General features: G+C 33.0%; 1 protein-coding gene across 13 annotated transcripts in view; it reads left to right on the top strand.

Moving 5' to 3' along the window:
* LRBA (LPS responsive beige-like anchor protein) overlaps positions 1 to 17,599 on the top strand; it is a 728,875-nt gene that overhangs the window by 292,219 nt on the left and 419,057 nt on the right. For all 13 annotated transcript variants that reach the window (XM_025439493.3, XM_025439495.3, XM_025439499.3 and 10 more), the window contains one exon: positions 3,964 to 4,072. In XM_025439493.3, coding sequence (XP_025295278.1) covers positions 3,964 to 4,072 — 109 coding nt within the window. The remainder of the gene's footprint in view (positions 1 to 3,963; positions 4,073 to 17,599) is intronic.

The raw sequence follows: 17,599 nt of genomic DNA, 5'->3' as shown, positions 1-17,599 counted from the left end.
TGAATACTTAATATATTTTCAGAGTTTCTTCTATATTCAGTGTATAAATTTCTCTCCAACCATAGATTTAGCAGAATCCCACATTTTGATTTGATGTTTTCCAATATCTTTCAGTTCAAAGCATTTACTAATTTCCATTATCAAGTTTTCTTTCATGCATGGGTTATTTAGAGGTATATTCATAAACTTCAAATATTGGTGGGAACAAGAGTTATTACTTACTGCTGCATCAACAATATTAGCAAAATCTGGCCTTAAAGCAACACACACTTATTATCTCATAGTTTCTGTTGATTAGAATTCTGGGCATGACTTGTTTGGCACCTCTGCTTCAATTTCTCTTATAAGCCTGTAGCTAAGGTGTTTGTGGGCTGCAGTCTCATCTGATATTTGGGGAAGTATCTGCTTCCAAGTTCATCTGGTTGTTGGCAGGATTTAGTTCTTTGTGAGTTTCTGAAATTGCGTTTCACTTCCTTGCTTGTCATTGTCTGAAGAATGTACTCAGCTTCTCACCACATGGGCTTCTCCACAGGCAGCTCATAACATGGCAGCTTTCTTCAGCTAAGCCATCAGGGTAGAGATTCAATAGAGAGAGACAACTAGTAAAATGGAAGTTTGACTCTTACGTAATGTAATAATGGAAATGGTATTTCTTCAATGTTACTGTGTTTTTTGCTTAGATGGATGCCATAGCTCCTGTCCACAATCTAAGGGAGAGGATTAAATGAGTCTGAGGACACTAGAAAGTTGGGAAAGTTGTAGGCCATCCTAGAGTTTCTTTGCTCAGAATGTTCTGTTATTTTTTTTCTAATTTAGTTCTACTGTGTAGAATGCACTCACTATGACTTCTTCCTTTAAAATTCATTACAGATTTCTTTGTGACCCCACATTTTGCCTGTTTTGTATATGATCCATGTTTTCATGATAAGAATATTCTTCACTTAAAGGCTATAATGTTATGTGTCCATTTCATCAGGTTTGTAATCACATCTTAAAATAGGCTATAGCTTTATATCTTCTACACCCAGTTGTAAATCACATTCTTAAGAACATTTATAAATTTATATTTATAATTATTATATTATAATTATTAAAATTTAAAATAAATACATTTGAAGTATTTATTGTTTTACCTCTAATTTTGTTTCTTAAAGCCAACTTTTTCTTATATTAATAAAAGTACATTAGTCTTCTTTCACTATTTTTCAAGTTGTTTATATTTTTGAAAAATTACGTTCAACATTTGTTAAAACCTTTATTGAAACTTTTATGTTTAAACAGCACATACTTTAAAAAAAATCTACTGACATAATTATTAAATCTGTTCCCTTCCTATATATTTCTGAGGTATTTTGGTTAAAACTTACCTTCTTGTTATTTGTACCCTTTTTATTTGCTCCATGTTTTGTGTGTTCTTTTTTTCCCTTCTTTTGAGGTAAATGTTTTTTGTTAACCAGTTTTTTTTCTATTGGTGTATTGGTTATACATTATTTTAGATAACTTTAGTGGTTGACTAGGGATTGAAATGTGAATATTAGAGTTGTTAACATCCTAAATTGTTTCTTTCACCAATTCATAGACAATGAAAGAACATTACAACACTAATTCCTTTTAATTTCTTTTGCTTTGAGTGCTGTTATACATTTAAACATTATGACATTTTTGAATTTTAGAAGTCATTATTATAATTGTTGTAAACATTCAGTATTCTTTTAGATTTACCCATGTTGACTTTTTCTTTTGTTTTCTACTTCATTGTGTTACATCAATCTGATATTATTTTCCTTGTCTGAAAAACTCCCTTTAGTGTGGATTGTCTGCTGACAATTTCTTTCTGTTTTGTTTGTCATTAAATGTGCTTATTTTATTTTTGCCTGAGAGGAAAAATTTTTCCTCTGTCCTCTTAGGTTCGTTCTTTGGGGGCCTGTGAAACAAATTCAGAAAAGATTAGTAAGAGAAAAGACAGCTTTTTAAATTCATGGATGTTGAAGAGAATTCATAGAAAAATGTCACTTGAAGAGATTAAATTTTGAGGCTTTATACTACTTAATAGGTGAGGGGGAAGAAAGAAGGGCACTTAGGGGAAAACAAATGACTTTAAAGAAAAATAAATGAACCCTTAGGAGAATAGATGGGAGATAAGATAGTTTTGTGACAATATCCCTTTAGGCAATTTCCTATCCAGGTGCTGACTTCTAAGTGTCTATGTAATAGAAGTCATTCTTTCCTGGTTGAGAAACTTCAGTGGAGAGGACTTGTGACAGATGAATTCTTTTGGGAGACTGTACTCCTAGGCAGATAAGGGAGTTTCAGAAAAAAAGACTCTTCATAGTGTTTATATTCTGGATACTTTCACTTTTATTGTTAAAAGGTGTTTTTTGGGGGTATAGCATTCTTAGCTGCTTTTTTTGTTTAGCACTTGATAGAGGTTATTGCATTCTTATCTGGCTTCCATCAGTCTTATTCTTGCTCTTTTGAAAGGGGGGGGAAGGGGAGTGCCCTTACCTCTTCCATTTTCTCCCTCTCTCTGGCTGCCATTAAGATTTTTTTCCTCTGACAGTTTTATTATGATTTGACTAGGTGTGGTATTCTTTGATCCTACTTGGAGTTTGTAACACTTCAACATATGGATCAATGTTTTTTTCCCCCAGTTTTCAAAAAATGTTGCCCATTATCTCTTCAAATATTGTTCTTTTTGAATTATTTGTCTTCTTTCCTTACTTCAGATACGTTCATGTTAGACCTTTTTATCATGTTCTGTGTATCTGTTATTTATTTTTCTTACCATGCTTCTGTTTAGTTGTCATTGACCTATTCTTCAGTTAAGTACTTCTTTATTTGAGTTTAATATTAATAAGCTGGTAAATATATTCTTAATTTCATGTTTGTTTTGTTGAGTAGTTTTAGAGTTTGCAATCTCTACTGGAATTCTTTTTCTTAGAATCTGTTGTCCTGAACTGTAACTACATTTATTTCAGTGTTCAGATATGAAACTTTACTATCTTGATTGTCTAAGTTGGCTTCTGTTTGGTTTTCATTCCTTTATTGTCTCTTGCCATTTCTGTTAACTGGTGATTGACTGTTGGAAATTATATTTAAAATTACAGGGGTAAGTGTAAGTCTGTAGGTGATGATATCTTCCACTAAGGATTTCCTTTGATTTCTGATTAAGAGTTAGACTAGGTGCTGATTATGTTAATTTAGGACTGAGTTGTTTCAAAGCTAGAGAGTTTTAAATATTTGTGAGAGGTTGCCCTATTTCATTTGTTTGGAATAGAGTTCTCCTGTATTGGTATGTCTATTTTTCTTCTCATCTTGTGAGATTTTGAAATTTTTGTTTCGCTTTTAGGCTTTCACATAATCTAAGTACAACTCACTATAATGTTGTTTGAGAGTCTGTTTTTGTGTCTCTGAGGTCTGGTCTGTTCTATTTCCTAAGATATACTTGGGTTCCTTCTCTAAGCCTGGATAATCCACTAGGATCCCTCCACCCTGGCAGTTTATAACATTCAATTTTTGTCTCCCTAGCTCGCTCTGTAAGACTGTTTCTGTTTAGCTTCTCTATTTCCACCTGTGAAAAGTAAATGTTTCAATGAGAAAAGTCATGCTGAATGTCTTCTGTGTGCTTTCTTCTCTAAGATCTTGGCTCCTTAAATCGTGGCTGCCTTGTAAACTCTCCAGTACCTTAAAAAAGACTAAAACACAAATTTAATCCAGCAGTTTTAGTTTTTGTTGGATAGCTAGTTGGATAAAAGCTATTCTGCTATTGCCAGAAGGATAACTTTTTGCTGTTATATCCTTTAATTATTTAGAGTGACATAATGGCATTTCATTGGACATGATGACAGAAGAGGAGAGTAAACATCCTTTCCTTCCCCAATAACAAGATACATTGACTTTGAGCAGTGATTAATCATATGAGTGTATACATTTATTTATTTGACAGTATTCATCTCTTTATAGGTTGCTTAGCCAAACAATGAAGGATCATCTAGTAAGAGTAGCAAATGAAGCTGAATTTATCCTGAGCAGGCAACGAGCAGAGGATATTCACAGACATGCAGAATTTGAGGTAGGTGAAACATGGTTGGTTTGAGGAACTTGCCATTTTTAATGGTAACTGTGGGAAACTGCATAGGTAAAATGGTCTATATATCATATAGATATATCACATATCATCAAAAAATTACATATTTTTGAGAGTCATGGGGAATTCTGGAAAGATAGTAGTACAGTTATCTGTAGCACTCTGTTCTCAACTCCATTTTATCTACAAATTTCTCATGGCAGCTTCTATGTTTGGTTGACCTCATCTTAACCATATAAGTGGGTTTTGGCTCAAAAATTCCAATAATGTGAGTAGTGAAGGACTTCTGGCCTCTCTGGGCAAGGCAGAGCTAGTTAACCAGAAATGACAACCAAGCAGAAGAAAAATTGCTTTGGTAGAGAAAAGATATTCCAGGTTTTAGGGAGAAGCTGAAACTTAAGTTCATGAAGTTTCTTTACCCTTGAGGTTTGAGACCATGCTAACATTTGTAGCTGAGGAAATGAGGGAGCATACAGCTTTTTTGTTTGGTTTTGAGTCCTCACAGAGGGGAACAGTGACAGACTCATCTTGGGGACCACTACTTATCTTAGCAGTTGCGCATGAACACATGTAATAAATGTGAATTCACAGGGGGAATTTAATGGTGCTGTGGCTATATAAATTACCAAAATTCACACCTAAAGTGAAGTAGAAAATTTGACACATTTACTAAGAATTAAAAAAGTTAAAAAGTACCATTTGAATTGTTTAGAAAATGTTAAAGCAGATAATTCAGATGTTGCTGATTCTTCTGATACATTAAAAAAAGATGCACTCCCAGAACATTTTATACAACTGTCACAACATGAAAAAGACACTGGAAAAATAAACTCTAGAAGACCAATTTCATGTCAGAATACGGGTATGAAATTCTAACTAAAACTTGAACCAACAATTTAACAATATAAGGAAAGAATTATATAGTGTGACTACTTAGAATTTACTCATGGAATCTAAAGATGGTTTAATATTAAGATATTTACCTACAAAATAAATTATCAACAAATTAAAAATTGAAAACTTATGTGAAGGTATCAATAAATGTAGAAGGAAGCAAATGATAAATTTTAGCAACTAGCCCTAATAAAACAGAAAAATATGTATATAACAGTCTAAATATGATAAACTTTACTAAACATCATTTTAAATGGAGAAAGCTATTTTTATTAAAATCAGAAAAAAGTGATACCTACTGTCACCATTACATAAAATTTCTTGGATGTTTTTGTAAGTGTAAAATATAGTTAATGTAAATGCAAGAAAAGAAGACATAATAAGAATTTCAATGTCAATGTTACCCATGGCAATTTACACGTTTAATGCAATCCCTATCAAAATACCATGGACTTTCTTCAGAGAGTTAGAACAAATTATTTTAAAATTTGTGTGGAATCAGAAAAGACCCTGAATAGCCAGGGGAATTTTAAAAACGAAAACCATGTCTGGGGGCATCACAATGCCAGATTTCAGGTTGTACTACAAAGCTGTGGTCATCAAGACAGTGTGGTACTGGCACAAAAACAGACACATAGATCAATGGAACAGAATAGAGAACCCAGAAGTGGACCCTGAACTTTATGGTCAACTAATATTCGATAAAGGAGGAAAGACTATCCATTGGAAGAAAGACAGTCTCTTCAATAAATGGTGCTGGGAAAATTGGACATCCACATGCAGAAGAATGAAACTAGACCACTCCCTTTCACCATACACAAAGATAAACTCAAAATGGATGAAAGATCTAAATGTGAGACAAGATTCCATCAAAATCCTAGAGAAGAACACAGGCAACACCCTTTTTGAACTCGGCCACAGTAACTTCTTGCAAGATACATCCACAAAGGCAAAAGAAACAAAAGCAAAAATGAACTATTGGGACTTCATCAAGATAAGAAGCTTTTGCACAGCAAAGGATACAGTCAACAAAACTAAAAGACAGCCTACAGAATGGGAGAAGATATTTGCAAATGACGTATCAGATAAAGGGCTAGTTTCCAAGATCTATAAAGAACTTATTAAACTCAACACCAAAGAAACAATCCAATCATGAAATGGGCAAAAGACATGAAGAGAAATCTCACAGAGGAAGACATAGACATGGCCAACACGCACATGAGAAAATGCTCTGCATCACTTGCCATCAGGGAAATACAAATCAAAACCGCAATGAGATACCACCTCACCCCAGTGAGAATGGGGAAAATTAACAAGGCAGGAAACCACAAATGTCGGAGAGGATGTGGAGAAAGGGGAACCCTCTTGCACTGTTGGTGGGAATGTGAACTGGTGCAGCCACTCTGGAAAACTGTGTGGAGGTTCCTCAAAGAGTTAAAAATAGATCTGCCCTACGACCCAGCAATTGCACTGCTGGGGATTTACCCTAAAGATACAGATACAATGAAACGCCACGACACCTGCACCCCAATGTTTATAGCAGCAATGTCCACAATAGCCAAACTGTGGAAGGAGCCTCAGTGTCCATCGAAATATGAATGGATAAAGAAGATGTGGTTTATGTATACAATGGAATATTACTCAGCCATTAGAAACGACAAATACCCACCATTTGCTTCAACGTGGATGGAACTGGAGGATATTATGCTGAGTGAAGTAAGTCAATCTGAGAAGGACAAACATTATATGTTCTCATTCATTTGGGGAATATAAAAAATAGTGAAAGGGAATATACGGGAAGGGAGAGGAAATGTGTGGGAAATATCAGAAAGGGAGACAGAACATAAAGACTCCTAACTCTGGGAAACGAACTAGGGGTGGTGGAAGGGGAGGAGGGCGGGGGGTGGGGGTGACTGGGTGACGGGCACTGAGGGGGGCACTTGATGGGATGAGCACTGGGTGTTATTCTGTATGTTGGTAAATTGAACACCAATAAAAAATAAATTTATTAAAAAAAAGAATTTCAGATTGCTGATGCTGTGGTACAGGAAAAATCTAAGAGATTCTTAAACATTTTTCTACTAGAATTAATAGGGACTTTGGTGAAATTATTGGCTGTAAGATTAATGTGCAAAAAATTGTATCATTTGATGACTGAGCAGCAGTGGTCAGTATAAATGGAAATCAATAATAAAGTCTGTTTCCAGTTAAGAGAAAAATACTGTTTTGGGTCAAATTCTCTAAGAATGAAGTTAGTGTTTGGAACAAAACTATAAAAGCTTAATACAAAACAAAATATAAACTACTAGAAAGTCATTCTATGCTGGATTGTATCTGTTGCTCTGTGTGTGTGTGTGTGTGTGTGAGAGAGAGAGAGAGAGAGAGAGAGAGAGAATCATTGTTTTATTTTGAAATAAATGGTTACTTCTAGAAAGGTTCTGAGTAATACAAGAGCTATTCACCCTTCTCCTAGATTCTGTGATCTTAAAGTTCTATTACATTTGCTTTTCTCCCCCTTTTTCTGTTTTTCTGAATTTGAGAGCAAGGTGAAGTCAGAGGGATCTTCTATTTTTAATTTTTTCAGTGAGAATTTCCTATGCCTTTTTTCTGTTTTAATTCTACAGTTATTAAATCAGAAAATTAACGTTGGTTATAACCTGTATAACACTAGTTATTATTTAATCCACAGTCCTTATTCATGTTTTCTCAGTTGTCTCCATAATGACCTTTATAGTCAAAATTGAATAATTTTAATGTCACAAAAATGTCAGTTTTTCTCACATATGTAAAGTCAGTGCAATATCCATTAGCATACCACTCATTAGAAAAACAGTGGAGTAATTTAATACCTTAATATCCTTTTAAAAATATCCAAATATTAAGTACTTCCCAATTATATATTCAGATATCTAAATATCCAGTTAATATGGGAAAATAAATGCCTTTATATAGCCCTAAGATTTATGAAAAAGAATACTGAAGATGTACTTGCCTTTCCAGATATACAGTACTAATTAATATTATAAAAGACAGCATATACAAAAAAAATCTTCCCCGTGAAATAATGAAAGATGACATAGTACATGTAATTGGGAAATATTTGGAAAACTATAAAAGTGGAAATAAGGTATATGAGGGAAAATTCTGAGGAAGACAGATGCTTAGCAAGTGTAAAATTGTAAAACTTAACAGCTGTTACTACACATAACACTGTAAACTGAGGAAAGATATCAGCAACATGTGAAGACATAATGGAGTATGGAAAGATTGATAAACTAATATGTTCACTATATTATTAATTTTTATGAAATGATAAGAGAAAAATAACCCAAAGATTCAGAGAATTTGAACAAGAATTTCATTGAAGAATATAAGTAACCAGTAATATATAAAATGATAAAAACAAATATTAAAGGAAATGTAAACTTCAGAAATCATGATCTTTCATTTCTTTATTCTTAGATTGGGATAAAGTAATGAGTAATAAGTAAATATAGTGATGTACTGCTGAAGGAGATAGTGTAGGTGGCCAGTGGTATTTTTTTTATGTTTTTAGTGGTAATATACATTTTAAATGTATAAATACATAAGGCATTCTGGCCATATGTATTTTGATAATTATATAGACACACAAATACTCATTTGCCCACTAATCCTATTCTATCAGTATATCATTTGGAAATATAAAGTATAAGTATATAAGGATATACGAAGAAGGCTTTTTATTGCAGCTTTGTATGTAAACTCTAAGAGTTACATACAAAGCTCTAACAGAAGGAAAAGTCTCTGTACAGGAAAAACCCAGTAGTTTCTCAAAGAACAAGAAGTTTATAAATTATGAAAAAGATTACCTGGTCGGTCGCATATTTTTTTTTAAATAAGAGGTTTATTCATGCAATTGTTTTTTAAATTGCATATTTCAATTCACAGCCCATTATGAAAACTGAGGACATTAGTCCTCTCATATTTTTTTCATTATTTTTCTGTTCACTCTCCAAATTTTAAAGTTGTACTTTAATTTTCATGTTGTCTAAATATATAACATTCATGTTTTAAAATCACAATTCTTTTTTTATTGGAGTTCAATTTGCCAACATATAGCATATCACCCAGTGTTCATCCCGTCAAGTGCCCCACTCAGTGCCCATCACCCAGTGACCCCAACCACTCGCCCACCTCCCTTTCACCACCCCTTGTTCATTTCCCAGAGTTAGGAGTCTCTCATGTTCTGTCACCCTCTCTGATTTTTTCACTCCTTTCCCGTTTATTCTCTTACACTATTTTTTATATTCCCCCAATGAATGAGACCATATAATGTTTGTCCTTCTCCGATTGACTTATTTCAATCAGCATAATACCCTCCAATTCCATCCACATTGAAGCAAATGGTGAGTATTTTTTGTTTCTAATGGCTAAGTAATATTCCATTGTATATATAGACCACAGCTTCTTTATCCATTCATCTTTCGATGGACATCGAGACTCCTTCTACAGTTTGGCTATTGTGGCCATTGCTGCTATACACATTGGGGTGCAGGTGTCCCGGCATTTCATTGTATCTGTATCTTTGAGGTAAATCCCCAGCAGTGCAATTGCTGGGTCGTAGGGCAGATCTATTTTTAACTCTTTGAGGAACCTCCACACAGTTTTCCAGAGTGGACGTACCAGTTCACATTCCCACCAACAGTGCAAGAGGGTTCCCCTTTCTCCACATCCTCTCCAACATTTGTGGTTTCCTGTCTTGTTAATTTTCCCCATTCTCACTGGGGTGAGGTGGTATCTCATTGTGGCTTTGATTTGTATTTCCCTGATAACAGGGGGCGCGGAGCATTTTCTTATGTGTTTGTTGGCCATGTCTATGTCTTCCTTTGTGAGATTTCTGTTCATGTCTTTTGCCCATTTCATGATTGGATTGTTTGTTTCTTTGGTGTTGAGTTTAATAAGTTCTTTATAGATCTTGGATACTAGCCCTTTATCTAATATGTCATTTGCAAATATCTCCCACTCTGTAGGTTGTCTTTTAGTTTTGTTGACTGTTTCTTTTGCTGTGCAGAAGCTTTTTATCTTAAGTCCCAATAGTTCATTTTTGCTTTTGTTTCCCTTGCCTTCATAGATGTATCTTACAAGAAGTTGCTGTGGCCGAGTTCAGAAAGGGTGTTGCCTGTGTTCTTCTCTAGGATTTTGATGGATTCTTGTCTCACATTTAGATCTTTCATCCATTTTGAATGTATCTTTGTGTCTGGTGTAAGAGAATGGTCTAATTTCATTCTTCTGCATGTGACTGTCCAATTTTCCCAGCACCATTTATTGAAGAGACTGTCTTTTTTCCAATAGATAGACTTTCCTGCTTTGTATATTAGTTGACTATAGAGTTGAGAGGTCATTTCTGGCTTCTCTGTTGTGTTCCATTGATCTATGTGTCTGTTTTTGTGCCAGTACCACACTGTCTTGATGATCACAGCTTTGTAGTACAACCTGAAATCTGGCATTGTGATGCCCCCAGACATGGTTTTCGTTTTTAAAATTCCCCTGGCTATTCGGGGTCTTTTCTGATTCCACACAAATCTTAAGATGATTTGTTCCAATTCTTCGAAGAAAGTCCATGGTGTTTTGATAGGATACAATCACAATTCTGACAGTGCTTGAGCGATTGAAAATATTTAAGTGGATTCAGTACTCCCCTTCTATTATTCACAGTTTCTTAATTCTAGCCCTCAATTGATTTGCTTCTATTCTGTCTGATATTTCTTTATTTGCCCATGAAGTTCATCTCCTTAACAGCAGTAATGGCTCAGTATTGAACATCATTTATCAAATTTTCTTGGAACATGGTCTTTTGTTATTATCTGCAAATTCACATTTTCTTCAGTTCTTGAAATTAGATTTTGAAATATTTTAGTGTTTTTTCACTTTTATTTTTTCTTTAGTTAGCAACATAATCAGTCAGATATGTCTTTTTGTCTTATCAGTTACTTCTTTTTTTACTTTCTTTGATCTCTAGTCATCAGTAATTACAATTTTAGTGTTTCATTTTGTTCCTGATATTTGTAATTTATTCGTCTCTAATGATTATATTTTGTTTTTATTTAGGTCTTCAACTTTTCATTTTGTTCACTTATTTTAACTTTTATTTTTGTGTGTTTATTATATTTTTGTTATTTTCATTTGAAGATAATCATGGGGTATTTCCTTTTTTTGTTACATTTTCTCAGGATTCATAGTCATTTGTATAGAATCTTTCAGTTTTACATAAAAATTTTTGTTATTTAGCTTATTTTTTATGTATTCATGGATTAGTGATATATGTTTGTGTCACTACCGTGCTTTTATTTTTCATCTTGTTTACGCTTAGAATGTTCTGCTTAGATAGTCTATTCGTTTAGACAAACAATATCTTCATGATTTCTTCCCTTCTCTCCACTGTATATAAAGCTAATTTTTTCTCCTTCTGAACTATAGTCTGATTCTTGCGATTTGATATTTATCTGATATTATACAGCTTATCATGAAGAGAGGGAGAGATCTTTGAAATAGGCGAGGAGGTTTTCTTAACACACCTAAGTTTATATTCTTTTGTAGGGTTTTTAACAATCTTCTGCCAAGTTTGTTCCATCTTATTAGAAGCTATGGACAATTCTCATCAGGGAAAAATGTGATTAGGTTTTAAATAATTATCCATCATTTCAGAAAGTAATCTTGAGTCTATTTCTGTCCTGGGAAGTCAGCCCTATATTTTTTCTTCCTTGCTTCATGCTTCATCAGTTTTTACACTGTAGGTTTTACACTGTAGGCTTTTATCTTCAATTAGAAGATGCAAGGAATAGCAATACCTTCTCAGTTTGTTTCTCTCCATATATGAAGGTGTTAAGAACATTTCCCAGAATTTTGTCAAATGAACAGTGTTGCTTTGGGCAAGTGGGGCATGGTTAAGAACTAAACTTTGCTGCACCCTTAGCCCTAGTTCCAGTAGGTTTATTTTCTTCATGGCAACCAATTATTTAATATTTGATGCTGTATGTTATATTCTTTTTGTTGCTTGGTTATTAAAAACTTTATTAAGTTTCCTTTTTTTTGCTTATAAATTTTTTGTTTGCTAATTTTTTAGAAATAGAAGAAAAAAGTTCTTAATTGCCATTTCAGCCTATCATTCTAACCTGTATCTTATTCCTTAGTGTCCTTTCTAATTGATATGGAGAAGTTACTTTGTAACTCTGTTGAGATTGTAGTTCATTCTTTAAAAAATTTTTTTAGTTATGATGGTAGTTGTGTTATATATGTTCTTATATGAATGAGAGAGAATGAGGAAGGAGAAAACATGGAATTGAAGAGGGAAAATACTTCTAAAACACTGTTATGCAAGAGAAGAAAGTGTTTGGACTGAGACTGTGTGTATGTGTGTATGTGCATGTGCACACGTTTACACATGCACATAGATCAGATGAGAAATAATGGTGACAACAGTAACTCATACTGTGTGAGTCCTTTATGTTGTGTGAAGAACTGTTGTGGATGCTTTGTAGGTTTCAACTAATTTAATCCTTACAGTAAATCCCTGAAGTAGAACTGTTATCTCTCATTTTATGACGGAGAAAACAGCATAAAAAGGAGATAACCCATAGTTAAAACTAGAATCCAGATCTAGTCAATTTATCTCTTAATCTGAAATCTATGTATTTAGCTCAAATTTTATTAGATTTCTGTAGAATGTGTAAATAGGATTTAATCTTTGTCAAACACAGCAGCTTTATTCTGAGCTATTTAGTTTTATGCTTTATCTAGTACAGTTTTTCATTTTAATCTTTATCATCTTATGATTTGCAATATTGTATAGTAATATAAAACATAATGATATACTGAAATAGAAACAAATATTTTAAACAAATTTTATTATTAAATTTTTAATAGAGAAAATGTATTTATTCAGATGTTCCATATGAGATTCAAGAGACCAAACATGTATTTTTTTAAATACTAGTCTTATTTTCATAAAAAAATAATTCCTTTTGTTTATATATAAAAAAATCCAATTAACTGAGGCATACCCATGTGTCATATATTTTTAACTATATTGCTCTTAAATCCTCAAGAATGTTGTATATGATGCATATTTTTTCCTAGACAGCTTATATTCTAAAGGTTATCTATATTCAGCCTTTAATTCATGCTATGCCGTCTTTAATGATATACCTGAACTTTATCTACTGCTAGTTACTTCCTCCTGCAAAAAGAGATGTTGTCATATATTTAATATACCATTTGTGGTTGTAAAATAGCTGACTTGTTTCATTTATTATAAGTGGATTGGTGACACTGTAGATCTGAAATGCACATCTCTTTAGTTCATTGCATGATTATTAATGGAGTGGGGTATCCTTGGTATCTTCTGCTTTTGATTTATGTAGATTTTCCTTAAGTGTCATGACATCATTGATGAGGTGTACATCTTAACTTCATTTCTTAATCGTAACAGCTGTAAAAGGAATGTTTATTAAAATTTATCTTGTGCAAAACATTGAACCCTGTTTATAAAACAGGGTTTATGGTATAGGTATTGCGTGTACAGTTTTTACAACAACATTTTTATTAAAAAATTTGTCTATCAAAGTAGTTTATTTAAACTCATGACAGATTTGTAAAACTTGTAATTGATTTTGTCACATAATAATTTAATTTTTAGGTATCTATGGAAATTAAAATCCACTTCAGTAAGAATTTCTTAATATCTTTTTGACTAATGTTCCTTTGTTTTGTGTACCATACGATAAAACTCACTTAACTTCCAATGAAACTGCAAACTAGTGGCCAGTCAGCGTTTTTGAAGTAATAAAAACAGATGTTTTTGTGAAAAAAAGGCCATGAAAAGACTTGATTCTTAATATAGCAATCTATGTATTTTTTCTTTTTGTAACAAAAAACATATTCTATTTATATTTTTATTTTAGATGAAGGATTTAAATATATTCTAGCATTAGTGAATCATTGAAGTGTTTGCTTTTGAAATAATATATTGTTCAACATATGCTTCACAGTTCTGAAGGAATATGAAACAGATTTGAAAATTTAATATTAGAGTCCTAAACTACCAATTTTAAGGTTAATTATGATGAATTATCCAATTTATCTTTTCAATTTTTTTATCTTTGCTGTTTTTTTGGATTGATGGTCACTTCCGTTATTTGAAATAAATGTTTTTTTTCTAGTTATAAAAGTGATCCATGTTTATTATAGACAGCTTAGATAATAATGAAAAATATAATGAAATATTATGCATTGTCTAGGTTTAACATCTGTTTATTTGATTTCTTTTTAACTTTAAAAAAATATTTTATGTATTTATTCATGAGAGATACGGGGGGGGTGTGGAGAGAGGGGGAGAGAGAGAGAGAGAGAGAGGCAGAGACACAGGCAGAGGGAAAAGCAGGCTCCATGCAGGAAGCCTGATGCGGGACTTGATCCTAGGTCTCCAGGATCAGGCCCTGGGCTGAAGGCAGTGCTAAACCGCTGAGCCACCCAGGCTGCCTTCTTTTTAACTTTAACTTGAAAAATTGTAGACTTATAAGAGGTTGCAAAAATATTCAAGCAGTCTTATTGTCTTTTTAAAACACACATATATCAATCTACTCATTTACTTAAAGTTGCCATTCACCAAATTAGACTCCTTAAGGAGATTTTTAAAAATTCAACATTACCTATTGATGAACACTTTGGTTTCTTCCCTATACTGGCTATTATACATAATGCTGCTATAGACATAGGGTACACATATCTTTTCGAATTATTGTTCTTGATTTTTTTAGTATATACCCACTAGCAGAATTACTGGATCATACGGTATTTTTATTTTTAATACTTTCAAAACCTTCATACTGTTTTCCTCAGTAGCTGTACCAATATACATTGGTGGCATCAGTGCTGAGGGTTCCTTTTTCTTCATATTCTTGTCAACACTTGTTTGTTTCCTTTTGTCTTTTTGGTTTTAGCTATTCTGGTAGGTGTATACCTCATTGTGAGTTTGATTTGCATTTTCCTCATGGTTAGTGATGTTGAGCATTGTTTCATGTGTCCTTGGCCATCTGTAATGTCTTCTTTAGAAAAAGTCTATTCAGGTTGTCTGCCTATTTTTTACTCAGATTTTTTTTTTGTATTAAATTTTGTAGTTCTTCATATAGTTGGATATTAACTTCTTATTGGACACATCAATTGCAAATATCTTCTCCCTTTCAGAAGGTTGCCTTTTTGTTTTATTGATGATTTCCTTAGCTGTGTGAAAGCTTCTTCCTTTGGTATAATCCCAATAGTTTTTTTTTTTTTTTGCTTTTGTTTCCCTTGTCGTAGGAGATATATCTAGAAAAATGTTGCTTAGACCAGTGTGAGAGAAATTACTACCTGTTGTTCTTTTCTAGAAGTCTTATGGTTTCAGGTCTTACGTGTAGGCCTTTAATGCATTTTGAGTTTATTTTTGTGTATGTTGTAAGATAATAGAATAATCCATTTTTATTCTTTTGCATGTGGCTGTCCAGTTTTCCCAACACCATTTATTGAAGAGAGTGTCTTTTCCCCTTTGTATATTCTTACCTCCTCTGTCATAGATTGACTGTATAAGCGTGGATTTATTTCTGGGCTCTCTCTTCTGCTCCATTGGTCTGTGTGTCTCTTTGTGCCAGTACTATACTTTTATTTTTTTTATACTGTTTTGATTTACTACAACTTTGTAGCATATCTTGAAATCTGAGAATGTGATACCTCCAGCTTTGTTCTTCTTTCTCAAGATTGCTTTGGGTCTTTGGGATCTTTTGTGGTACCATACAAATTTTAGTATTACTTGTTCTAGATTTATGAAAAATGCTTATTAGTATTTTGATAAGGATTGCATTGAATGCATAGATTGCATTGGGTAGTATGGACACTTTAGCAGTGTTAGATCTTCTAATCCATGAATTTCTTTTATCGCCATCTTGAATTTCTTTCATCAGTGTTTTAGTTTTCAGGGTACAGGTCTTTCACATCCTGGTTAGGTTTATTCCTAGGAGTTTTATTCTTTTTTTTTTTTTTATTCTTTCATGTGTCTTTGGCCATCTGTAATGTCTTCTTTTTGATGAGACTATAAATGGGATTATTTTCTTAATTTCTCTTCCTGCTACTTTGTTATTGGTGTATAGAAATGCTACCAATTTCTGGGTATTAATTTTGTATGCTGCGACTTTACTGAATTCATGTATTGAATAGTTGTGATGGTGTTTTGGAGGAGTCTTTAGGTTTTATATATGTAGTATCATGCCATCTGCAAAGAGTGACAGTTTAGCTTCTCCCTTGGCAGTATGAATGCATCTTCTTTGTTTTTGTTGTCTGATTGCTGTGGCTAGAACTTCTAATACTGTGTTGAAAGAAAGTGGTGAGAGTGGGCATCCTTTTCTTCTTCCTGATCTTAGAGGAAAGGCTCTCCGTGTTTTACCAACCAGTATTGTGTCAGATATGAGTATTCCATATCTTTACCCACATATGAAATAATCATATTTATATGAATAGGAGTGCAGTTTTGCAACTTGCAACAATTTGGATGGAACTAGAGGGGATTATGCTACATTAAATAGGTCAAAGAAAGAAAAATAGCACATGATTTTACTTCCATGCAGACTCTAAGAAGCAAAACAAATGAACAAACAAACCAAGAAACAGACGCTCTAAAACAGAATAAAGTGGTGGTTACTAGAGAGTAGATATTTGGGGGGTCTTTGAAATACATGAAGGGGATTAAGAGATATGAGCTTTAAGTTATAAAAGAAATAAGTCACAGGGATGTAAAGTACAACATAGGTAATATTGTCAGTAACCTCTTATTAACTTTGTATGGTAACAGATGATGACTACACCTACTGTGGAAAGCTTTGAGCAATATATAGAATTGTCAAATCAAGTTATATACACCTGGCGCTAATACAACACTGTCAATTATGCTTCAATAATAATAAAAATTCTGATATTAAAAATTTATATATGCAGTTTGTCATTCATGAAATATTTTTGAAGACATTTATAATTGCTATATGATGTTTCCTAATACAAACATGTAATAAGTGATTTTAACATTCATTATCCTTAGATACTTAAATTCTATATTCTTTCTCCTATAAAGAAAATTTTTAAGAATATCAGTGTTCATAACCTTTTACTCGCATTTCTTTTTTTTTTTATTTTATTTTATTTTTTTTTATTTATTTATTTTTTTTATTGGTGTTCAATTTACTAACATACAGAATAACACCCAGTGCCCGTCACCCATTCACTCCCACCCCCCGCCCTCCTCCCCTTCTACCACCCCTAGTTCGTTTCCCAGAGTTAGCAGTCTTTACGTTCTGTCTCCCTTTCTGATATTTCCCACACATTTCTTCTCCCTTCCCTTATTTTCCCTTTCACTACTCGCATTTCTGATTTTTTATGTGAGCTGATTTCATTTAAGTGAAAATCTGGTATTTGAGTTCTTTTGAGTATCTTAATACCTACTGAGCTACTTCTTTTGAAAACTTTTCATCTGATACACTTTTCACAATTCACTATACTATCTCCATAATTGAATAGTTTTCAGTTTGATAAATTGTTTTTATTACTAGTGAGTTTGAA

The sequence above is a fragment of the Canis lupus genome, chromosome 15, assembly GCF_003254725.2.
Source record: "Canis lupus dingo isolate Sandy chromosome 15, ASM325472v2, whole genome shotgun sequence".
Classification (NCBI taxonomy): Eukaryota; Metazoa; Chordata; class Mammalia; order Carnivora; family Canidae; genus Canis; species Canis lupus.
This window is presented reverse-complemented; position numbering and strand designations above follow the sequence as displayed.